At 31.3% G+C, this 25,820-nt stretch overlaps 1 protein-coding gene across 1 annotated transcript; it reads left to right on the top strand.

Moving 5' to 3' along the window:
• Positions 1-3,999: 3,999 nt before the first annotated feature.
• Positions 4,000-4,522, top strand: BDCG_16643 (uncharacterized protein; the record flags this gene model as incomplete). Its single annotated transcript, XM_045425848.1, has 1 exon — positions 4,000-4,522. Exon 1 carries the CDS (start codon positions 4,082-4,084, stop codon positions 4,520-4,522), a length of 441 nt encoding a protein of 146 aa, XP_045280242.1. The 5' UTR covers positions 4,000-4,081.
• Positions 4,523-25,820: the final 21,298 nt, after the last annotated feature.

The raw sequence follows: 25,820 nt of genomic DNA, 5'->3' as shown, positions 1-25,820 counted from the left end.
GATTTTAACAGTTTTATGCTTTCTTCAACTGCTTTTCAATCAGCTTTTTCAAAGTTATACTGATTAGAGAGAAGAGGATTTTCACTCATTTGTTTTTCACTCAGTTCAATATCAAATTGAATAATCTCATGATCTGATCCTGATGTCTCATTTGAATCAATAAATCAGTTTACAAGTCTTCTTTTCATTAGATTTTGTGATATGAATGTTAGATCTATAATAGACTTCTGTTTCATACCTTTTCTAAAGAATGTTTGTTGATCAGACTTATTAATCAAATCTATTGAATACTCAAAGGTTCATTCAATTAGATTATCAGCTCTCACTGCTCTCTTGCATTCTGAATTTCATCAGAGATGATGTGTATTGAAATCTCCTGCAATTATAGAGTTTCTTGATGAAGTTATGTTCAGAAATTCTCTATCAATTGTCCAGATATTATTATTTTTCTTCAATGACTTTTCATTATAGATATTTATGAGCTGTATAGTATCAAACTCATTTTCTTTATCTATAATATCACTCACCAGAATATCAGGGTCAGACATGATATCAAATCTTAGATTAAATTGATATCTTGATCTCTTTCTTTCATAGATCACTACTCTTGACTTTATCTCAGACTTTTGAGGTAAAAAGCAGTAGTAGCTTGAATGAGAAATGATATATTTTTGCTCAGCATCAAAATTCGGCTCCTGAAGCAGTATAAAATCAACTTTTTATTCAAATGCAATTTGAAGACAAGAATAAATACAATTTGAGTTTCTATTCACATTATTTTGAATAAATGTGATTTTTGAAGAGTTTTTAAACTTTTTTTGTTATTTTTGTTGTATATTCATACTAAAAGAGAGTAGAGTAGAATCTAATCACTATCATCAGATAGTAGATTATAACTGTTCTGAAAAGTAGAAATCTCAACTGCTTGCATTATATCTAGTTTATCATCAGAGTCATTTCTCAATTCTCTAATCTTAACAGAAGTTTGAGAATTCAAGTTCTGTTTACATTTAGCTGAAGAGTTGAAGTTTGAAGACTTAGATAGTTGAGAGTTTCTTCTTTTTGAGCTTGCAGTTGTGAGTTTACTGGCTTGACTCTTCTCTTCAGTTCTAGATTGACTTTGAGCTTCATCTTTTCTTCAGTTCTTTTGAGTTCTAGAAGCAAACATACATTCTTTTGAGCTAGATGCATGTTTTTCTTTGCAATTAGAGCACTTAAGCAGAGTATGTTGACAAATTTCACCTCTTTTTGAGCATGTTTCACATTTATGCTCACTAGTTTTGTAATCTCTGGCACAGAATGCACATTTTGAGTCTCTAAAACATGAGATTGCAAAGTGTTCATATCTTTGATAGTTTGAACACTGTGTTTGAGCTTTGAGATTCATTCTTGAGTCTTTGTATTCATGAACTCTCATTTTCAAACCTGCTACTCTTACTTCAGAGATCTTTGACTGTTCAAGTGTTTTTATATATACTAGAACAAAGGCATTTCTCCTGCTTTGTCTGAACTCAATTGAATTTAGTCATACAGGCTTATTATTATTATTATTATTATTATTCTTCCATTATACTCATATGCAAGCGGAGCTTATGATGAGTCCTTGCGTGATGTTAAATACAGGCCAAGTGTTGGTTATACAGGAGGAAATACAGGTGTTGAGACCACACCAAGATAACAAGAACATAGGAAATACAAAGGAGTGACAATTAGGTACATACGATAATAACTTCCCAGCCCAGGAACATAGAGCGATTTATTGGAGCGATTTGTACACCTCTGTATTTATTAGAAACCTGAGGTGCTTGAGTTCCGGATTTAATGTATTCCCTGCGGGTTTCGAACCCACACACCTTGATTTCCCACGCCAAGGCGTTACCGGGTGGCCGCATTAACCATTCGGCCACCGGGGCGTCATACAGGCTTCTTTCTTAGTTGAATGAAGTTGTATTCTTTCAATTCATTTTTGAGAAGTAGCATTCCTTCTTCACAGTTAAAAATTTCAACTGGAATATCATGAAGAATGAATTTGTCTCACTTTTCATCTCTTTCAGATAGAATTATTATGTTTAGCAATGATTCTACTGCTGACTTTCAGAGATTCTCATTCTGAATAAGGAATTCAGCACTGAATTCAGGCATTGTAGTCAGAATAATAGAGTTTTCAAAGAATGATGGCTCAATTGAAGCTATAACTGATTTATGAACTTCAATATCAGTCATCAACTGAGAAAAGAACTGCTGATTAATTTCATTTCTGATTCTGAAAATAAGATTTGAGTTTAGCTTGTTTCTTTGTAGAATGTTCTGATTTGAGACTTTGAGAATGAGTCTTCTATTTCTAGAGATTTGGAAGTTTTTCTCTTTTTGCATTTTCTTTTTCACTTTTCTATGAATAGAGACATGAGCAGTATTCTTCTCAGTTTTCTCAGGATTTTGAGCAGATTTTGAGACAGCAGGTTTAGAGACAGCAGATTCAGCTGCTTGAGCATATGTTTTCTTCTGATTCAAAGAAGAAGAAGAAGTAGGAAGAAAGAAAGAAGAAGAGTAAGATGAAGAGTCAGTGATTGTACTAGGAATTTTCAAGGTTTTTTGAACTGTGTTTGAGATTCTAAGTTTAAACTTGATCATCTTCTGTAGTTGTCTGGCCTGAGCATGAAGAATTAACAGAACTTCTTCATTCATCTCACTCAGACACTGCTTTTCAAGAATCTTGCTTGCTTTTTCAAGTTTCTGTATTTCAAGAACTTGTTGTTTCTCTATTTCTTCTTTCTTTCTTCTCTTCAGAATTTCAATCTCAGAAATAGCATTTGAGAAAGCATCTTTTTCCATATTAACTGAGTATATTTTTGAACTCATTGTTTTCACTCAATGAAAAGTTGATCAGACTGTTTCAATTGAGATATTTCTAAGTCTGTTTTCAATTGAAAAGTTGGTCAGACTGTTTCAAAAGAAGAATAAAAGACTTTTGTGTATAAAACACCTGATTTTTTTCACACTAGTTCAGTAACTAGATTAGATTTTTGAAGAGAATCTAATAAACTAAAATTGATTTTTAAGATAAATCAATAAAATCTTTACAATCTCTTTCTTGAGATACAGTGAGGAAAAGTATGATATCAATTGATAATAAATCAGATGATATGACAGTTTTTGAGAGAAAAACTGACAAAAAATAAATCAATTTTTTGCAGAGAAATTGATTAAAACTATTCAATTTTATTCTAAATCATTCAATTCTTCTCACATAACAAGTGTACAACTCAAATCAGTTAATAAAGAGTGTAAAAAAGAATTAAGTATTAATGAAAGCTCTTCAGTCACTGAAAAAGTAATTCTTACTTAAAAGAATATGAAATTATGACAGAAAACAACTCTGTTTTTAATTCTTTGTAAGAATATTGTATAAAACTCAGAGAAAAACATCTTACTTTTTCAAGAGAAGTAAAAAACTATTTCTAAGATCTTTTTTTTTTGCATTAACTGCTGCAGAAGAATGAGATAGAAACTGCTAAGATATGCACTACTGTATACTCTCTATCAAGACTTTCCCTCTTCAGGGTCTTGATATTATAGAGAATATAAGTCTGTTTCTATATAATAATATAAATATTGCCAGCGGGATGTAGAGGAACTGGTTATTTATATCTTAAAATAGAAGACTTTGTCAATGATTATATCAATATAGAGTTAATTCTCAAATTCAATAGAAACCTAGTGTTGCTGTTCTCAATCTCTTGCAGAATCTATTGAATATTGAGGTATTAAAACTAGATTTAATATATCTCACTGTGCAGGGATCAAAGGCTCAGTCAGACCTTGGGGTATACTGATTTTATAGTTGTTGATGTGCTGTTGACTTGTTGTTCACTGATTATGTATTGAATACTGTTGCTGAGGTATCTTTTTGTATCGTTCTGCTGGGGATGGGCCAGATTGAGAGGGGTAGTACAGGGGTGAGACTTGGTGTTGAAGTCTAGATACACTGGCGGCGGACTGTGGAGGTTGCACTTCAGAAGAGTCTGTTGATTATGTGCTTGATATTATCGCTGAGGTATCTTTTTGTATTTTTCTGCCGGGGATGGGCCAGATTGGGAAGGGCGGTACGAGGGTGAGACTTGGCGTTGGTGTTTTGGAACATCAAAGATGGACAGGGTTTTCGCGGAGGTCGCTCCTCGGATATCTCCACAACTACAGGTCGGGGGTCTTCCAAAATCGAGAAGATTGGTGCATATGGCTAGGTCACTTCACCTTACAATTTGTATGGCACTCTGGCCCGGGGTTGTGGTGTGGTAGGGGAGAACGGGGGATAATCCCACACAGGAGCTTCGAACAACGTCCGGTTCACGTTTGGCTGGATAACTCCACCACCACACGGGGTATGCGGTCGGCGATGGGGTCAAAATGCTCGTATGATCGAGGGCTTTTCGATGGATCTATCGGCGGGTTCTTATTCGAAAAATCGAGCGAGTTCGTGGTGGAGCGGGTTGTTGTAGCTGCAAGAGTACAGATAAAGCTGTGAAATTCAGACAAGATGTTTTTCTTATATCTTGAAGAATCTTCAATCTTAATCTCTCTATCTCTATAATAGATGTAGATGTGTAGAGGCTGTGACAGTGACAGAATGATTGAAGAGCTCATGTCAAAATGTGCAGTGAGTTCAGAAATCTCAGATTTCTGTCAGAGTAGAGATGTATACACTCTAGAAAATGATGTAGTGTTTCTCTCAGAGAGTGAGATTGAGTCAGTCTCAGTGTGAGTGTATGAGATCATATCAGTCTGTTAGAGCTTGACTGATTCAAACTTATAATCAGGTTGAGTAATTCAAATTGTAATATAATGAAACTGAAGTGATGACTAGTCAGTGATATTATATAGAGATAGTTGTTTAAGAAGCTGTATAAGTGAGCTTGACTATCTTGCTTGAATAGTGAGCTTGTAGACTACAGAGTTATTGTGAGAATATCACAGATATGATACTTAGTATACTAAGAAGATTGTATGAGATATACAGTAACTCTTATATATATTTCAGTAGAAGAAAAACAAATCACTGACTTCTTTCATAGAGAGTCAGCATTTAGCTATTCTATATAGACAATGAGTGAATACCTTCTCTCATTTTATAAGCAAGAATAGCTGAAGTGATACCTCAGCAGTGTCTCACTGCTAAGGAAAAGTAATCTGCTGATCTCATATAGAAGCGGGGTTCTCATATTCATCAATCAGATCTTTCTATGATATATCTGAATAATGTCATAGAGCGGTTGAAAACCGGTTCAGACGGCCTGCGGGATGAATGGAATCATCCGCATGAAAGTGATGAGCCGTGTGAAACCGCAGCGGGGCCTTGACGCGGTCAGAGACGTGATAAATATAAAGATAAATTATCTATAAAAATTCACAAAGTTCAGAAAGATCTGAATCTTATAAATACTAGTTAACTTTAGTTATAATAGAATAGTCTTAATCTGCAAAGATTTCATCTGAATATTATCTATGATAATTACATATTCTAGAAAATTAATCTGACAGACACTGAAGTTATACTTTGTAAGCTTAATATACAGTTCTGTCTTATTTAAGACTTTTAATACACTTTGTATATACTCAGTGTGTTCTTTCTTCTTTGCAGAGTACATTATCACATCATTTAAATATATTATTATAAAGACATTCAGATATACATGAAGTGTTTTATTAATAAAAGACTAAAATACTGTAGAGATATTAGTCAAATTAAAAGATATCACTAGATATTCAAATAATCTTAGTACAGTTTTAAAGACAGTCTTTTATTCATCTTCAGACTGTATTCACAGCTATATATATATATTAATCATATTTAATTGTGTGAATATAACAGCTTCTGTGAGATAATTGATTACATTCTCAATCAGAGATAGAAAATAGTGACTCTTTATTATCTTAAAGTTCAGATTGTAATAGTCTATATATAATCTGAAATCTTTATTTTTCTTCTTTATAAATATCACAGAGGCTTCTGTAGAGATCTGTAAAGATTAAATAAAGTTATTCTTCAGATTCTTCTTTATATAGACCTGTAAGATCTCTGTCTTATAATGAAAGAGCTTATAGATTGATTCTCAGAAGAGTTTCTATTCTTCTATTAAATCTATTATCAGATTCTTTTCACAGTAAGAAGAAAGCTCAGCTGTCTTTACTGAGCTGAATATCTCTGTGAGATCTCAGTATTTCTCTGATATCTGAAGCTCAGTTTTCATGACTGTGAAGTTCTCAGATATTTGTAAAGTTATTATATAGATGAGCTTATCTTCTCTAATTAACTCTACAGTATTAACTGATTCTATCTCTATAAGTAAGTCTGTTAACACTGATCAGAAGTATAAATCTGACTTATAAACAGCTATTTATAAATTGTATCTTTAAAGTTATATAAGTCTTAAGTACATGTTATCTGTGATATCTGTAATAATCACAGTTTTTACAAATCTTCTTCAGATTTCAGAGAGATCTTATAATTTAAATATAACTCTTATAAGTCTCTCAACTCTTAGATCTGAGTTCTTGTATTCTGCTTATTATAAGAGTAGATTTTCAGTTTTCATTATTCAGCTCATTTATTCTGTAAGCTTTAGAAACACTACAGTGATCTGAGATTCTGAGTTTATCAATACTTTTCATACTTACAGAGTAGTAGTATTACAGTATAATCTCTTTCTATAAGTAAGTATTTTTATCAGAGAAGCAATAGATTCAGATATCAGCTTTAAGACTATTAAAAAGACTGTTACTAACTCTGTCTATGACTTCTCAAATTTTTATTTTAATTTATTCAGACAGTTTATGCAGAGATATTCTGATTTAGAATAGATAAAATAGAGATTCTTTTTTTTAATCTTTCTATTATATACTCTATTTATAGAAGCTTATGAAGCTCTCTCTCTCTACTTAATAGTTAGATATGAATCTCTCTATATCTTATTATCTTTTTCTGATAAATCTATTCTCTGTTATTCTATCTCTTATAGAGCTGATTAATAATCTGCTCTTTATAAGTCTGTAACTCTCATAGTGATTTATAAGTAATAAATAAAAGTTATCAGTTTCTTCAGACTCAAGAACTTAGAGTCTTACTTAATAAGCTTATTCTATATATCTTTATTCAGTCTCTTTATAAACATCATTATTCAGGTCTTATTTCAGAATTCTGTTTTCACAGATCTTAATTTACATTATAATTGTATAAAGTACTGTAAGTAATCTTTATCAGATTTCTCATCTCTTTTTCTAATATTAATAATTACAGCTCAGATATTCTCTGTCTGACTTACAGAGTCTCTTAACTTATTCTGTAGATTGATCTTGAGAACAGATCAGTGAGATCTCTTATAATCATTCTTTAAATAATTCAGTCAGTTCTTGACTTCAGTGTAGTAGAGATCTGTCATTATATAGATAACAGCTTCTTTATCTTTTATATCATACAGCTGAGCTTGTGCGTCAATTTTAAATACAAACTTGTAAAAGCTTTTATAGATTGTAATTCAGTAAGTAATCTTAAGTAATTACAGCTTAAGAAAGTTTCTTTTCAGTTTATAGATATCTCTGAAGATTATGTCTAAAGACTCAGTTTAAGAGTGTTTACAGATAGTAAGTATTTCTTATAGAAAAATAGCATGATTTTATAAAAGATACTCAAGAATGTTCTTTACTAAGATTGATTTATTTATAAATTTAAAGAGTTTCTCTATTATAGATGTAGAGAATAATATTCTATAAGTGATTAATAAGTTCTCTGAAACTTCTTTTATAGAGATTATTCTTGATTCAGATGACTGCTTCTGAGTATCTACAGTAGAGTTCACAGAAGTTGAAGTTTATAAGTTTCTAGTTCTGTCAGTTATAACAGAGAATTGCTGACTGATATAGCTTGAAATGTAAGAATAAGTACTTACAGACAATTATTCAGATATTTGTAGCTTCATATAATATATACTATTAACTACTAGAAGTATTCACAGTAGAAAGATAAAAATGTAGAGATTAAATGTATAATAGTATTCAAGCTGAGTTGTGAATGATATGTGAAAGATGTAAAGCTTGCTTGATTGAAAGGTTGCTAGCTTGTAGAAAGTTATTATAGAATAGTTGAAGATTGTATTAATAGATCTATCTACAAGAACATAATATAGTAGTGAATCACATGATCTAGTGAGATTGCTAACCGCAACAGCCGTAACAGTCAACACCTCTTCTCGAGATAACAAGAATCACATACAAAAACACTCAAATTATCAAGATAATCTGTCAAAATCAAGTACAAATGTAAAATTAAACATTCTCAACTTTTACACCTGTAAGACCTAGTAAAATCATGAATTATACAAATGTCACAGTGTTTAGAGATTTAGTAAGTTCATCTGCTGTTATCTGAGCAGTGAGAATGTATTCTAAATCAATGATCTTCTGATTCAACTATTAATATGAAAAATGAAAATGTGTGTCAATATGCTTACTTCAGGCTGTAATGACTGTCATCTTTGTGAGATCTATGACACTCTTATTATCAATGAGAATCTGTATCAGAGATATAGTGATGAAGTCAAGCTCAATTATGAGATTCTGAATTCATGTTACTTCGCGGACCGCCTCACTAAGAGTTACATATTCAGTCTCATTGAAACTTAGAGATATACAAGATTGCTTCACTGAATGTCATGAAATCAGACTGTCTGTAGACTGACCGTGTAACCGTGTCTGAGATCAGAATCAAACTTTACAGTTATTATATTATTAAAAAGCATTACTTCTGATCATGATTTGTATTCATTACATTGATTTCAAATCACATTATTTCAAATATTAAAGGTCTCAGATTCACTTTTCAAATAAAAATCTAGTCTCAGATAAAGAATATGTTTGAATTCTTAGTTACATTTTTATTCTGATCTTATTATTGAGAATGACATTAAATGAGATTATAAAATCATTTCTCACTTACATAATATCATAACATAGTACTCATTTGTTGAAAATTCAACAGAGAGTGTTATTAAATATTATTACTTTTCTCAACACAGATTATAATTCATATAATTTTAATTATGAAAAAAATATAAAATACAAAAAAAAAACAAAAAATAAAAAACAAAACAAAAACAAGAAAAAATCATAATAAAAAAAGAAAAAAAAAATAAAAAGAAAAAAAAAATAAAAGAAAAAGAAAAAAATAAAAAATAAAAATAAAAAAAATCAAGATTGCAGAGCTGCAGTATCTCTAAAATACTTACTTCTCAGAGTCTTTGTAATATTTATTATTAACTTTATATCTCTCACAGTGAGAGTAACACAGCTGTAATGTATCATTGTCTTAATATTATCTAATAAATAATCAGTATATATCTGTATAAATGTGAAAAATTAGAAAACATACACTTAAAAAGTGTGGTCAGAGTGAACTCTGCTATCACTTGAATAATATTAAGAGCAGAATACTGAAATTGATGATTTCTTTCATTGATTTCATAAATAAGGTATATGAAGATGATCTTGAGAAATATAAGATTCTCTGACTTCTGATAAAAATGAATCTCACAGAGAGACTCTATTTTCATAATATCAGAGACTGAGTGTTATTAAAAAGTGTTACTTTCATACAATGCATATACACTTACTGCAGTGATTCACTCTCTGTATATATAACTGAGAGTTGCAGCTTTTTCATACTGCATGACTCTCTCTGAGATACTGTCATCAGTTTGCAATTCACACAGTCTCTCAGTTCAGTACATACTGTGTATATACAGCTCTGCATGCTGAGACTGTATTAATTATTATAGTCTGATATGATACTTACTTTTCATGAGCTATGTTTTATTTGAGAGAGAGAGAAAAGATGTGACTGTTATTTTATTGAGAAGAAGATGAATAATTAGTATTATTGAATATAATTTAATTCATCTGTATTTAAAATTTAATTAGTTTATACTCTTCAATTTGAGGGTTTCTAAGAGTGTTTTAATAGTTTTCATATCAGCTTGAACTTAGTGATGAGTTGAAGAAGAAGAGAAAAGAGAGAAGAAAGAAATAAGAATAACTTATATTTATAATATGAAAATAGAGAATTACTGTAATTATTCTCTCTAGTAATAAAGATCTGTTTTCTGCATGTATCTCTGATATAGATTATATAATAAATGTATACAAAGAATATCAATAGTACATGTATTGAATAAAGATAATGTTATTATACAATACTATAGCTGTTTCTGTACATCTCTGAAAGCTGTTAATAGTTTCTTTATCTCTTTATGTTTGATAAGTTAATAATATATTCTGATGCACTCTCTCTTTCATCATTATCATTATTATCATCATCATTATCATTATCATTATTATTATTATTATTATCACTATCATCATTATTATTATATCATTGTCTGTCTTTAATCTCTCTTTAATACTTATTGAAATTAATTATATCATCTCTCTTCAAATATTCTGCAGTTCTGTGGATCATCAAGGCGCGTGAGCGCTGTCACAGATTGAAGAGAGAAGAAGAAGGTGTTTAAGCATAAGAAGACAGATTGTAAGACATGTTATAATGCCTTGAAGAGACTCTGTAAGAGAGTAGAATGATGATGATTTTAAATAATACTTCTGATAGATTTAGACTGAACTAAGTATAGAAATAATGCAGATAATATCACTCATGAGAGATTGAAAAAGAAGATAGTGAAGAGTTTTATACAGTAGTGATAGAATCAGAAGAAGTTCTGAGAATGATTTGAGATCAAGATGAAGAGAGAGAGAGAGAAGAAGAGTATTACTGTAAATAAGCAGTAGCAGAAGAAGATTGAGAAGATATTAAAGTAAGAGATAAAGAAGTTAAAACTGATAAGTTTTTTATTAAGAGATAATGATTTTTGATAATACTTCTGTTCTCTAATTGATTAGCAGAAGCTGACAGAGAAGAAGAGAATTGAGGTCTTATTCAGACCTCAAATATGCTTCATGATTCAGAATATTGATAAGACAGCTCTGATCTCTGAGCATGTCAATCTGCTTATCACTAAGATGAAACCTGAGACAGTAGACCAGAAAATACAGGATTTTGAGATGCAGATTGACCTGGCTGAGAGAGAGCAGTGAAAACTCTTCTCTGAAAAGACAGCAGAGAGAGATTTTAAGATGATTATTATCTCAGATAAGAAGAAGAAGAAGAAGAATAAGAATAAGAAGTGAATTATAAAGAATGATAAGAAGAATGAGAAAGAGAAGAAAGATAATAAGTAGAAAAAGTTTTTTTCTTTTTATATTAATTAGTTATAAGTTTGTAACTATTAGTTAATAATTGAAATTAATTTTAAGTTTTCAAAAATTATTGTACAAGTTGTAATCAATTATCAATGTCAGGAATAATGAATATATATATATTTAACTATCATGCTATGCCACTATAATATATAAGTATCAACATTTTTTCAACATTGATATTTATAATATTAATATATTTCTAATGATATTATCTGATAATATAATTTAATAATACTCTCTTTTATAATATTAATATATTTCAAGAAATATGACAGAGATTAATTAAGATTGTTTATTTACTTTTATATATTAATAATATTCAATCTGAGTTAGTACTAAAATTATAACTAAGCTAAGAAAGAAGATTATTTTCTCTTATATTAATTCTTCTTACACACATCTGTGGTTCGGAAGAACGTACGACCGTCGGATAATAACGCGGCCGCTTCCGAACTACTAGCGTACGAATGTAAAGGGGGGCCCTAGCGGCCACTAATTAATTTAGTGTATGAGATTCAATATATAAGAAGCCGGCGTACGCCTGTAATCGTACACTGGCTTAAGCAACCTTTGAATCACATCTGATAGCATGTCTAAAAACTGGTGAGAAGTGCAGGCTCCTTCAGAGTGTGATAATTCTGTCTATAAAGTGATTTGTAGTTATCATATCAGTGTGGTTCTAGAACATCTCAAAAGATAGTGTATAAAGAGTGATGAGTGAAAGAGCATCTGATTGATGCTGCTTCACTTGTTGAGAGAAAACTTCACACTCAGACAAATGCCATGTATGTGAACAGATGAGATGTGAGAAAAGAAATAAGAGTGATGAATCAGATTCAAAGAAGACTGCTCTTCACTCAAAGAGATAAAAGAGAGAGATAATCATTACTGAAGTTGTATAATGATAATAGATACTGATATAATGACACAGCAATATAATGATAGACATTGTATAATCAATGAGAAACCACTGAAATGAATATCTTCTCTAGCTGATACAAATAACACTCTTCTCTGCTATCTGAACTGAAAGATATGCAGAACCTCTCAGAGGGTTTACTCAAAGCAGTAAGAAAAGCAGCTGAAACTACTGAACTGAAATTGAAGCTCTGTACATGTACAAGAATTCTAAATGAGATCAAGGCCTTGTGTATGCAGTGGCAGACTGAGACAGAAGTTAAATAATAATTGACATTCACTGTGAATCAGACATTCACTATGAAGAGCTTCACTGACGCAATCATCATCATCAATAAGAATAGAGAAAATCAGATCTTAGGTCTGCAGTAAGAGATTGAATGTTTACACAGACAGATAACTATATCAAATCTGAAGATCTCATCACAATTATTCACAACCTCTTTAGAAGTGTATACATCATTGAAGACTGCTGCACAGGATGAGAATCTGAGCATGAAATACATCAAGTCAGAAGATCTGCTGAAGTTATTAAGCTTCAATGATGACTGAAAAAATGATGCTGTAATCAGCTAGCTAAATCAGATACAATTATATTATTGAATTGAATGTGAACTCACAGACAGACAGTCAATGAAATTTTAACAAGTCTTAAGATCTGCTGTGTTTCTGCATGAAAAAGTGAAGTCATTATAAATGACTGATGGAAAGATGAATCTCACAGACTCAGAGTGATATTCATTCTCATAAATATGAAATGAGTTTTTCAAATAAATCTTGCATAACTTTGAGAAAGTGAATATATAAGATAAGTGTTATGAACACTTTACTGAGTGTAGACAAGTGAGTGATCTTATATCATACTTTACACACTTCAGTTTATACTATCTCATGTTGAATGAAAAGCTTTTAACATCTTTCTGTTTACAGATCTTCATTCATATTCTTATACCTGAGTTGAGAGTAGAATGAAAATGCTTAATCTTGCAATCAGATATAATGAAAGAAGTATACAATATTCTCATCATACAAGAACAAGTGAGTCAATTGTGACAGAAAATACTGCAATTGAGTATGTCTCAGTGAAGAATGAGTAATCAGACTTCTATAACACAAGTTACACATCTGAATGTGATGAATCTAGATCTGAATATCATCACTAAAGCACTGAATTCCCTGAAAAAGAAATTCTCTGAATGAAAATCTTAATGTTATGAGCATCAAGCTTGCTTCAACTGTGAATGTTAAAATCATGATACAAAAGATTGCACTCAGCATGTGCAGTTAAGAGAAGTAAGAGAGTCAAAAAACTAGCAGAATCAGTGAGCTTGAAGACACTCACTGATATTCTATAAAAAGCCTTCAAAGTGAAAGAGATGTCTGTGTTAGATGACTCTCTGAATTCTGTGAATACAAAGAGAAAGCAGGCTTCTGACTGAGATGTGAACAAGAAAGTAGATGCTCATCTCAATGCCTTAAAGCCTGAAATGTTAATGTATAAGAGACACTTGAGTAAGAATTGAGAGATGGCTGCAAAAGTATTAGCAGATACAGAAGCTTTGATACAATATATTGATAATTATATAATCTGAAGATTGAAAGAGGTCTGCTGAGTGAAGAATCCCTGATATATAAGATTATCTGATAACTGATATTTGATATCATCTACAAAAGTAAGAGTTTCCTTGCACTTTGAAGAATGATCTTGCTATATTTGGGCATGAGAGCTGCAGAATGTGAAATACAATCTTATTCTCAGACTTAATTAGTTTCAAAGGTTCAATCTGCAGATTCAATAATGTACATGTCATATGTAATTGACTGATAGAAAGAAAATGATTCATACAATTCTATTAACTGATATGAGAAGAACATTTCATGTCTCTGATATAGAAGAGTTAAATCTGCTTACACATTAACAAGTAAAGAGAATGATTCATAAGACCTCATCTGAAAGTATTCTATATGTCATACAGAATCTGAAAGCAGAGAAAATTAAGATAAAAGATATACAGAAGAACAAGTGTATAAAGAAGCTTCTGAAGAAGCATGAGAAGGTCTTCTGAACAGATCTTTCATCAGAATTGCTACTGAAATGAGAATTTGTACATGAGATTGACATGAGGGATGCAAAATCAGTCAATCAGAATGTGTACCCTCTGTCACAAATGCATCTTAAAGAACAGAAGTGTCAGATCACAGACCTTCTAGAATGTGATCTTATATAATTCTCATCAAGTGTATGAGGCTTTCCAGTCCTATTCATGAAAAAGGCGGGTGAAGAGTGATGAATGTGTATCAATTATTAAGCACTTAACAAGCTTATAATTAAGAATGAATATTCACTGTCATGAATTCAACAATAGTTGAATACAGTCAGAAACACCTGATATCTATTGAAGATTGATCTTCTCTCAGAATACTGGCAGATCTGTGTAGATAAACTGTCAGTTCTGTGAACTATGTTTAATACACAATGAAAGAAGTTCAAATTCCTAGCAATGTCATTCAGTCTGACAAATGTGTCTGTCATCTTTCAAATGATGATGAATACAATTCTTCATAAACAGAATGAAACCTCATGCCTTGTATATCTCAATGACATTCTAGTCTTTTCAAACTCATATGATAAATATCTGAAGCATCTCAATGAAGTGCTTACAACTCCGACAGAGTATAAGCTCTACATCAAATCAATCAAGTATGTGTTTGAAATGAAAGAGTTGGAGTTCATGAGACATGTAGTGAGTGATGACTGTATACACCTCATTTCAGAGAAATTGAATGTCATAGTGAATTAACCGCAGCCGAGGAATGTACACCATGTATGACAGTTTCTTGAGTTGGCCTCATACTACTGCAGATTCATCAAGGATTTTGCATGAATATCTGCATCACTCTCAGATCTCTTAAGAGAAATGAATGCAAATCTGTAAAAGAAGAAGTTTTGTTCAATCATCTGAAATGCTGCATGCAAAGAGGCTTTTCTCACACTGAGAAAACATGTAACAACATTCTCAGTGCTTATTCAATCAGATTGTAATAAACCTTTCTACATTGAGATAAATGCATCTGAATGAGCTATTGAAGACACTCTTCTACAGATGAGTAAGAACAGCAAGCTGCATCTGATGACATATAATGATAGAAAACTATCAGACACTGAGCTCAATTACTCAGTGTATGAAAAGAAATTGCTAGTGATTAAGCACATGCTAGTGTTGTGAGATAGATATATCAACAATGAGTATACAACAACAGTGATCACAGATTATAAAAGCCTTGTCTATCTATAATTAATGATAAAATCTTTCAAATACTTAGCATGTTGAATCTCAGAGTTTCAAGTGTATAATCTTCATATCAAATACTGAAAGAGATCAGATGCAGTGATGTCTGGCACAATCAGTTACAGACCTGATTTCATGAGTGAGAGTTCTGCAAACCAGGCACAAGAGACATTCGCATTAAACATGCTGAGAGAATGCAAGGAATCAGAATGAGTGAACATCATAATCTCTCACTTGAAGAATGACAAGATGTCAGATGACAAGCATCTTGTGAGAGTAGTAGAAGAGATGCTTCTGAACTTCAAGCTGAGAAAATTGAAAAAGAAAAATGATGTTGTGCTTTACTGTAATCTAGAATACACAGAAGCTTCTTATCTAGAATCTTCATTTCAACACAACTTGATGGCTTATATGCACAAGGAATTCAGCCACTTAGAAAGCTCTGAACTCATGAGTGTACTCAAATCAAGAGCATACTGATCAAGCATGACTGAGAACATTCAGATGTACACTCATGAGTGCCTGAATTACCAGGTCATGAAAGAATCTAAGAAAGAGTTAGAATGTAAGAAAGCATAACATCAGATGAAGTGTACAATACAACTGTTTAAACAATGAGAGATGAATCTCATAGACATATTACTGTGAATATCAAATGAAAATCAATGAATAATCACTGCTATTGATTATGCTACTGACTGGCCAGTTGCACAAGCAGTTTCAGAGATGACAGAGAAGATAGTAATGAAGTTTCTACATGATGAGATCTATATCAACTATGAAATACCATGTGAGATTCTAACTGATAATGATGTGAACCTTGTAGAAGAAGCAGTGAGGTATTTCATGAGTCAATTACAGATAAGATATCATAGAACAACATCATATCATCTGCAGACAAATGAAAAGATGAAACACTTGAATGAAATCTTGAGCAACATGCTGATGAAATATCTAGTGAGTAAGCCTATGAGACTATGAGATGAATATCTCAGGCAGGCACTATTGACCACGCAGATTTGACAGCATGCAGTCTTCAAGCATTCATCATTCTATCTGTTGTATGAATTGTATCCGCGCATTCTGAAGAATGCTTCAGAAAAGGTGAAGAAGAAAGCAGTTGTGAATACAGCAGAAACAGCAGTTGTAGATGCAGTAGAAACAGCAGTTACAGACACAGCAGTAGCAGTTACAGACACAACAGTTGCAGATGCAGAACCAAGATTGAAAGAGATCAGCTATGCATATGCAAAAGCTAATAAGTTACTTCTGAACTGAGCAATCCAATTGAAAAGAATATAAGACTCACTTGTTAAGAAATTGAGTCTCAAGATGAGAATGTGAGTTCTTGTATATAATGAGAGTTCTGAGAAGTTTCAATCTAGATGGTTTAGATCATATAAAATACTCAAATCACATTCTCTGAGAATGTATGCATTGAAAGAATCAGAGAGACAGATCTTATGTAACTTAATCAATGATTCATAACTTATGAAAGCAAAGATGCAAGACCTGAGTGAATTATAATTATTCACAGCACTATCATCAGCATTGAAAAAGAAGAGACTTATAATTAAAAAGTCTTACAAAGTAAGAGAAATCATAGACACTTACAAATCAGATGATCTCACTTATTTCAATCTTTTCATAATTATAAGAAAAGAATGAGAAGAAATGAAGAAATCAGATAAACATCACACTCTGATAAGTGATAAGACTGTAACTGATTGTATAATAATACACTGCAGACAGTGAACATAACACAGTAAAGAGTAGTCTCAAAGCAGCAGACTTGCACATGAATCAGATCACAGAAGAAAAAGAAATTCAGAGTTGAATTTAACTGTTTACATCAGTTTAATTACAGAGATCACAGAGAATGAACTATCTGAAATATCTGTGAACATATGAGATCAAGTCATCTCAACCCCTGAAAATGCTCAGAGATTGAGTGAGGTTAGTTTTGATGAGCTGTTTGCTGTAGTGATCTGAGCGGGTGAAGAGAGACAGTATAATGTATAAGACAGAATCACAAAAGATGAAAGCTGCTGAACCTAGTCACTGAACACTGTATTATATAGAGATTGTGTAAGAGTAGTGACTAGCAGACAAAGAAAAAGCATAAGAAAAGAAATAATGAATTGATCATCAACTGTAAGAGTCAGCTGTAAAAGACAAATGTTATTATACACATCTTATTCATTTTCATACATCACATGTTTAATCTATTTTCAACATCATGTCATCTGAAAAACATCAAAAACAAAGAAAATCTCAAAACTTGAGATCTGTAAGGGATTTGAGGGCTGTAAGCTGCTCTTACAATAATATCACACACATCTCTGATTTCTCTACTGCTCTGTGTATAACATTAATGTCATTTATTACAAGATTAACTGAAATGCTAATATAGGAATACATATATGTACATGTAGAGAAATTGAAGAAGAGTGCGGGACCTGCAGAACCAGGAGCCAGGGCAGAGAAGACAGAGGTGGAAGAAACAGAAGAAGAAGAAGATGCAGAATTGAATGAATAACAGTGAGAGTCATCTGAAGCTGAATACTTATAACTCAGTGTGTGCACAACCTTCCCTGCAGAGAAGAAAGAGAAAGTGATGAAAGAAGCTTGAGAGTGAAAGAGAGTAGTCTCAGTGATGTTATCATCTTCAATTAAAATAATCTCTGATGCTGAAGTAACTAAGAACTATTATTAGTGTACAAAACTGCAAAATCAGAGATGAGAACAGTTATCAAATAAACACCTACTGATCTTAGAATTGTACATGCAATTACAACATGCACAAGACTTCTCAGAAAGAGAGAGAGGAACACAGAGAAATGCAGGAAGCAGAATACAGTATGTGAATGGCTCATTTTCATGATGACATCTCAGACAAGGTGTACAAGCCTCACACTCATGAGTGTAAAAGAGTATGACATTCATGTTCTCATTTCTGAAAACATGAATATCTTTCACCTGCATCATGAAGTCAGATGACAGATGTCAGAGAATAGGCTGATACAGATCTATTATCTCAAAGGAATTCATCAGAGCAGATGTCTCTATGATATTGAACTTTACAGTTGTGAAAAGCTTCTTGATGTCTGTGAATGTCATGACTTCATGCACAGCAAAACCTATAATGATTTTCTCTAAGAACAGAAAAATCAGTGTTAGAAAGAAAAGATGAAAAAGAAAAAGACTTATAATCTTAATACTGTTGAAAAGAGAGGTGATTCTCTGAAATAAACAGATGATTGTCTTATCATGAATATTTAAAATGAATGTAATAATTAATGTCTGTGACTGAACTTCAGATAGTCATGTTATATACTGTCTTTATATAATAAATCATTCTAGAGGTCAGTAAGAAGAGTGAAAGTGTACACACTGAGAAACATGATTCACTGAGTCTATGCAATATCTTCTTGAAATGGGGAGAGCTAGTAATGAAGGCAGAGGTGGCAAAACCAGAAGTAGTGAGAGTAGAGATTGTGAGAACAGAGGTAGCAGGAGCGGGAGAATCAGACACAGAGGCAAGTGTAGAAGATTGAAGAGTGATAGAAGAAGCAAGAGAGAGACACAGAAGACTCAGTTACATATGATATGAATAATTTCTTCATTATCATGTTCTTCAGGTTCTCAATCAATGATTCAACATTGAATTCACTATCATCAGTGAATGTGAATCTGTCAACACATAAAGATTCTATATAAATAAAAACAACATATCAGCATCTGTGTTCATGCAAAATCATATCAGAAAACATGATCAGAAACTCGCTGAGAAGAGAAACAGTTGAGAATATATAAGAAGATGAAGAGAGTGTATAAGAAGGTGAAGAAGATGTGTCATTCATGATAGTACATTCTGATGATTGTTAGAAGATAAACAAGTCCTGGTCATGTTTCACAATGTATTACACTTACTGCTAACAAACTGCCTGATATGAGCACTACAAGAACACTTGTTGTGAGAACAGAGAGTCATCATCAGAAACATGTACAATGTAATAGATAAACAAATGAAAAGAGTTGAATAGAAGAAGGAGTAGAAATCTTGAATGAGATGATAGTATTTGATGATAATAATGATGAAGATGATAATTGAAGAATGAGAAAAGTTAGTGAATGAGTGATGTAATATAGTGAAAGTTTCTTTGTGAGAGTGTACATGAGATGCTAGCTGAATCAGGAATAGGTCACATAATTGTGAAATGCTAGTGATGAGCTAATCTGCATGAAGCTAGAGTGTATGAAATGGTCATGTGGGCGTGACTGAATCTGGTGAAGAAGAATGTGATTTGGAAGAATATACAATCATCAGATAATAACGCGGCCGCTTCCGAACTACTAGTGTACAAATGTAAAGAGAGGCCCTAGCAGCCACTAATTAATTTAGTGTACGAGATTCAATATATAAGAAGCCGGCGTACGCCTGTAATCGTACGCTGACTTAAGCAACCTTTGAATCACACATCAGTGATCAGTTATTGAAAATAAATTATTATCTTTCTTAAATTATTATTATGTCTTCTGAATTCACTTCTTTCACTTCTTTTACTTCTATTGAAGATTCACAAACTCTTTAAGAAATCACTGTGAATTACAAAGTCTATGTTATTTACAATTCAATACAGAATACTCTCTTTCAATTATAATAAATAATCACTTCATTCTTCACATCTGATTTCAGGTCATGAAATTTATGAAAAACTCAATACAAATATCAAACACTGAGATGAACTATGAAATAATTATTAATAGATTGTATTATAGATTACTGAAGAGTCATCTCTCTGCTACAATCACTGTAACTTTATTTAGAAACATTTATTATAAACTGATCATAACTCTGAAGAAATTTTCTGACATCTGAAGTCATCAGAATGCAGATAATAAAAGAAAAATAATCAGAAAATTACTACTGAGCTGATAAGTTACTCTATCAGATAATGATTTTTAATAATACTAACTTTCTAATTTGAAGAAAATTATGTGAAAATGATCATGTATCAGTACTCTGATTTCATAACTCTCATCTGATAACTTTTATAAATAATTACTTCACATGTATATATCTCTAAATCTTTCTCTTCAATTAATTGAAAATCTCAAAATTCTAAACACTTCTTCAAATACTTAATTCAAATCTTCATGTAAGAGGCCTACGCTGAATAGATCGGTATTATATTGATAGGTCTTATATAACAAAGATAAAAATGTTAAAGAAGGAAAGAAAAGAAAAGTGTGAGAATCAGTGATTGAGATGAATATTTATATGTGTATGTGATAATGTACACGGTGAAGCTTCAGAGTGAAAGAATATACACATGTTCATAGCAGTCAAGAATCGGTGATTGAGAATGACTGAGAATCAGAGTGATGATTGAGAATGGCTGAGAATTGAAGCAGTGATTAAGAATGACTAAGAATCAGAGTGTATACATTCAAGAATGAAGTGATTGAAATCTGTGAAGTGTAATAGAATAGTCTATATAATTGATCAGATGCAGCCTGTCACATTAATCCTCTCTTTTCAGAAGCAGTTCTCATCAGTCAAGAGTCACTGTTTCAGATAACACAGAACTCAGAGTCTAGGTCAGTTGATTATAGCTGACTCATTTCACAAGATATTATTAGTCACGGCTGCAGAATCTCTCATTGAGAATATTCTCAATCTCTCACTCATGTTCATTATCTTCTTCTATAATCCCTGGCAGTTGTCAGTCAGAAGTCAGTTGAGAAGAGAACAGATCAGTGACAGTGCAGTGAAGCAAGCTTGTGTGAAATATATCATGAATTTCTGATGATGTGTTAAGACAGTAGTTGTAACAATCTAGAACTTCTATTACTTTATATCTGATGTGATGATAATCTAGTGTATGAGATGAATGTATAGTTCATATGTTCTTAAGATTCAATCATATCAGATCTTCTATCTTATATTATTCAGCAGAGTCTTAGTGAATATTGATTTGATTCTCTTGATCTTGTTTCACAGTTGTCATGAAGGTCTCTGCTCAATCACAGGTATCTTGAAGCTTTGTTACTATATTGTCAGCAATCTGAATTGAACTGCAGTTTTGATGATGACTTCTTTTTCAGAGTATTTCATAAGTGTTGACAGAGATCTGTGTAAGATTCATAGTCTTGTGAATATCATCTTTGTGAATTCTATTATTGTTAGAGAATATCAAGCTTCTGTTTCAAGCATTCAATAAGATGCCTTGTTTAGATAGTCAGACAAGTCTCAACATAAGATCATAATCAAGATTGTTAACTTCATATATATAGGCATCTTCACATTGATATTCTCTTACATCTATGTTTAGTTTTGTCATGTAACAGGTACAAATGTTTTTTAAATCATCAAATTCTGCAATTAGTTGAAGTTTTGATAGAGAAATACACTGAAGGTTATGATGTCTTATAACTGCAGATTTTATCATTGTATAGTGATATAGACTGCTGTCTATCATAGCTTTTATATTATACATGTTATTAATCACAGTAAATACAAGAATCATATTCATTGTCATCTTCTCTTCAAATTGTTATTATCTGACCTCTTCAAGCTTCTGTTTACAAATTTGAACAGAAGCTAATCTTTTCCCTGTTTCATTGAGACATTCTCATAGTTATCTTCTGAATCTTTCTTCACTGCAATGTGATTGATGTGAACAGGCACTAATTCATTCTTTAAACAAGAAGACACTGATCTTTCTCTTGATTGAGAAGATACTGATCTTTCTCTTGAGTGTGAAGATACATAGATTGATCAGCAGTTGAAAGTAATGTGTTCTAATCAGTTATAATTAATGCATACTTCATATTAACATTGATCAGTGACTTCTTCAGAAGTGATTCCAGGAACTTGAAAGTCTGTTCAGACAGCAGAGACTCTTGCTTATGTGTAGATATTTAAGTCTACTCAATTCATGATATCTGCATCATTATTATTCTTCAGTGCAGGTGTATAAGTGACTGAGTTATTTATCAGCACAGATATGTGAATGTAATATCTTCTATTACTGTTCTGTATACTTCTGAGCTTGATAAGACAGTTATTCAATGTCTGAAGCTGTGTGCAGAAGTCTTTATAAGTTGAGTCTTTATTTACATTTATAAGAGTCTGTAAGAGTTCAAAAGTTAATATCTTCTTAAGCATGCTAATCTTTATTCAATTCTCTCAAGATTGATTACCTGCTTCTAGAATCTTAATGTTGAGATCAGAGATGAATGTTATGAGAGAAGTATTTCTCTGTCAGATACTCTGTAATCAATCTAATACTTTCTGTTACATGACAGTGTCTCAGAACAGAATATCAAGATATTTCATAATATTATTAGATATTCATAACACTGATTCACATGCTTTCATTCATGAATAAAACTTCTGTTTCATAAAATTCTTCAATTGTTCATTGATATATTAATCTTGATTAGTTAATAAACTGATGAAATCTTCATCTACACTCAGTTTCATGAGCATTTTCATTCTTCATGATGAGTAGAGAGTGAGATCAGAAGTATTGAAATATATAAGAGTATTTAAGTATTCTTTCAGTGCTTTTGTATTCAATTCTGTAGATGTTGAAATTACATGAGTTAATTATTAAATCTCTTCATATTGAAGTTGTTGAGTTGCATGCATATCAGCTATTTATTGTTGTTGTAATTTCAACATTGCTCAGAGTCACTGTGACATTGTGTCTATACTTGCATTCAAGAGTTTCATATTATTATTAGACATGATTATATTGATTGTTGAATATGTAATTATATTCTCATATATCTGAGTGTCAGAACTCTCAGATCTTTCACTGATATTCTCTTGTAAAATTTTATTACAGAGTCAGAATGACTGATAAGCAAGCTTCTATCTAAGAACTCAGTGTTCACTTAACTGTGTTTTCTCTTTCTTGCATATTGTTACATATTTGAATATCTCTCAATGAATAATTATTTCTGATGAGAAGACAATGCATGAATAATTATTTTCTAATAAGAAGACAATAAACATTTTTATAGTGTAAAGAGCCTACACTGAATAGATCAGTATTATATTAATAGGTCTTATATAACAAAGATAAAAATGTTAAAGAAGGAAAGAAAAGAAAAGTGTGAGAATCAGTGATTAAGATAGATATTTATACATGTATGTAGTGATGTACTCAGTGAAGCTTCAGAGCGGAAGAATATACACACATTCATAGCAGCTGAGGATCAGTGATTGAGAATGGCTGAGAATTGAAGTGATGATTGAGAATGGCCGAGAATCAGAGCAGTGATTAAGAATGGCTGAGAATCGAAGTGTACACATTCAAGAATGAAGTGGTTGAAATCTGTGAAGTGTAACGGAATAGTCTATATAATTGATCGGGCGCAGCCCGTCACACTTCATATTTCACATTGATTCTGTCTTCAGTTCAATCTCAAGACACACTACAAAGTTAATATACAATATCTAGAATCAGAGTTGAAGAATCATCAAAGAGTGTCTGTCACAGTGAATACATGAACTAGTATAAATAATCTTGTATTTATGAGAGTTACATGTTATTACATTGATGAGAACTGAACTTATTAAGAGACATTAATTGAATTTGAATCATTGATCAGTAGTCATACTGAGAATTATATAACAGAGATATTAATAACTATGATTAAAAATGACTATTAAGGTATTAGTCTCAGTCTTCTTACAATTACAACTGACAATGCTGTGAATAACTATACTATAATGAACAGCTTGAAGCAAAAATTGACTTTGTATTTCTGAAATGATAAACAAGGTCATATTCTCTGCATTGCTTATGTGATTCAACTTATGATATAAATACTGATAAAGAATCTTAATATTGAGATAAAGAATAATGAGATAACTGATTCTTGAGATTAGAATAAGATGAAAGTAATTACTTAAGTAACTTTTGCATTCACTTTACAAAAGATAATATTTTTTAATAACACTTTTTAATATTACTTTTTAATAATGCTTTTTGATAACACTACTGTTAATTTTGAATAGATTGATTAATAATTTAAATATCACAGATTTGAAACATTGCTAATATAATTTATATCTCTTTCAAATAATAATAATAATGTCATGATATTTAATAAATAAATAAATCAGTCACATCACTGAATATGATACAGAATATTAGAATATAATAAAGTTTAATATATAAAATAACTGTTCAGACTCTTCAATTATATCAGATAATTAATCATTGAGTGTAATACTCTGATTGAGAAAAGATTCAGATATTGAAACTTTCTGATATGAAGTGAACTCAGTTGAAATATATGATTGATTTACTGTTTCAGTTTTATAAGATAATAAAGACAGTCTCAATTACTTATACATCAATGCTGCAGTCAGTCTGATAAATATATAACAGTTTATTTACTTATCTTGAGAAGCAGTTAAATCACTTAAAAAGAAATTCAGTCTGAGATAATGCTATAGCACAGGCTATTATTACTGTAAGAAATAAACTGACATATTACTACAGTAAAACTGAACAATCTTTTGCAGAGTACTATGCTGTAGTAGCTCTACTAGATCTCTCTTATTAAGTTAATATCTACACTTCTCAAGATTGAATAGAGGAGAAATGAGACTTATATATCAAATTAGTCTGAGACTACTACAATATCAACTATCAGAGATTTGAATAAGCAGATGTTAAAGATATGAAGACAGTGAAATATAATTCTCTAGTAAGTAATGATCTTTGATAACACTTCATCACATAGAACTATAATACTAACTTTGAAACAGAACTTATATACATTGATTGCAACTGAAAATCAGGTAAAACTATATACTTATAAAACTGAATTTGATTACTATCTTCAAAATAATTCAATAAATTTACACATTAAATCAATTCTAGAGTTATGAAAAATTGTTAAGAGTATATATTTAACTATTACACTGATAATATGTGATATTCTGATAATTTCATTGACAGAGATGAGAATAAAGTGAAAGTTCAACTCAAGCTGAGATATTTATCACTATCACTGAGAATAATTATAAGAAGAAACAATCAAGAAACTCATGATTATAAAATATAGAATTATCAGACAGTTTAATATCTCTGATCACAGTATATCAGAGAAGTGTAGTTTTCATGAGAAAGTAAAGAATAAACTTGTACAAGAATGTATTTAGTTATTTCATGAGTGTTATCAATAATTGTTATTAAATTCTGATTATATAAGTAATCACTAAATGAACTGAATGAGACTGAATTTGATCTTCAGTCTCAGTCTCATTCTGATTTTGAAAGA

Source organism: Blastomyces dermatitidis (genome assembly GCF_000003525.1).
Source record: "Blastomyces dermatitidis ER-3 genomic scaffold supercont1.3, whole genome shotgun sequence".
NCBI classification, from domain to species: domain Eukaryota; kingdom Fungi; phylum Ascomycota; class Eurotiomycetes; order Onygenales; family Ajellomycetaceae; genus Blastomyces; species Blastomyces dermatitidis.
This window is presented reverse-complemented; position numbering and strand designations above follow the sequence as displayed.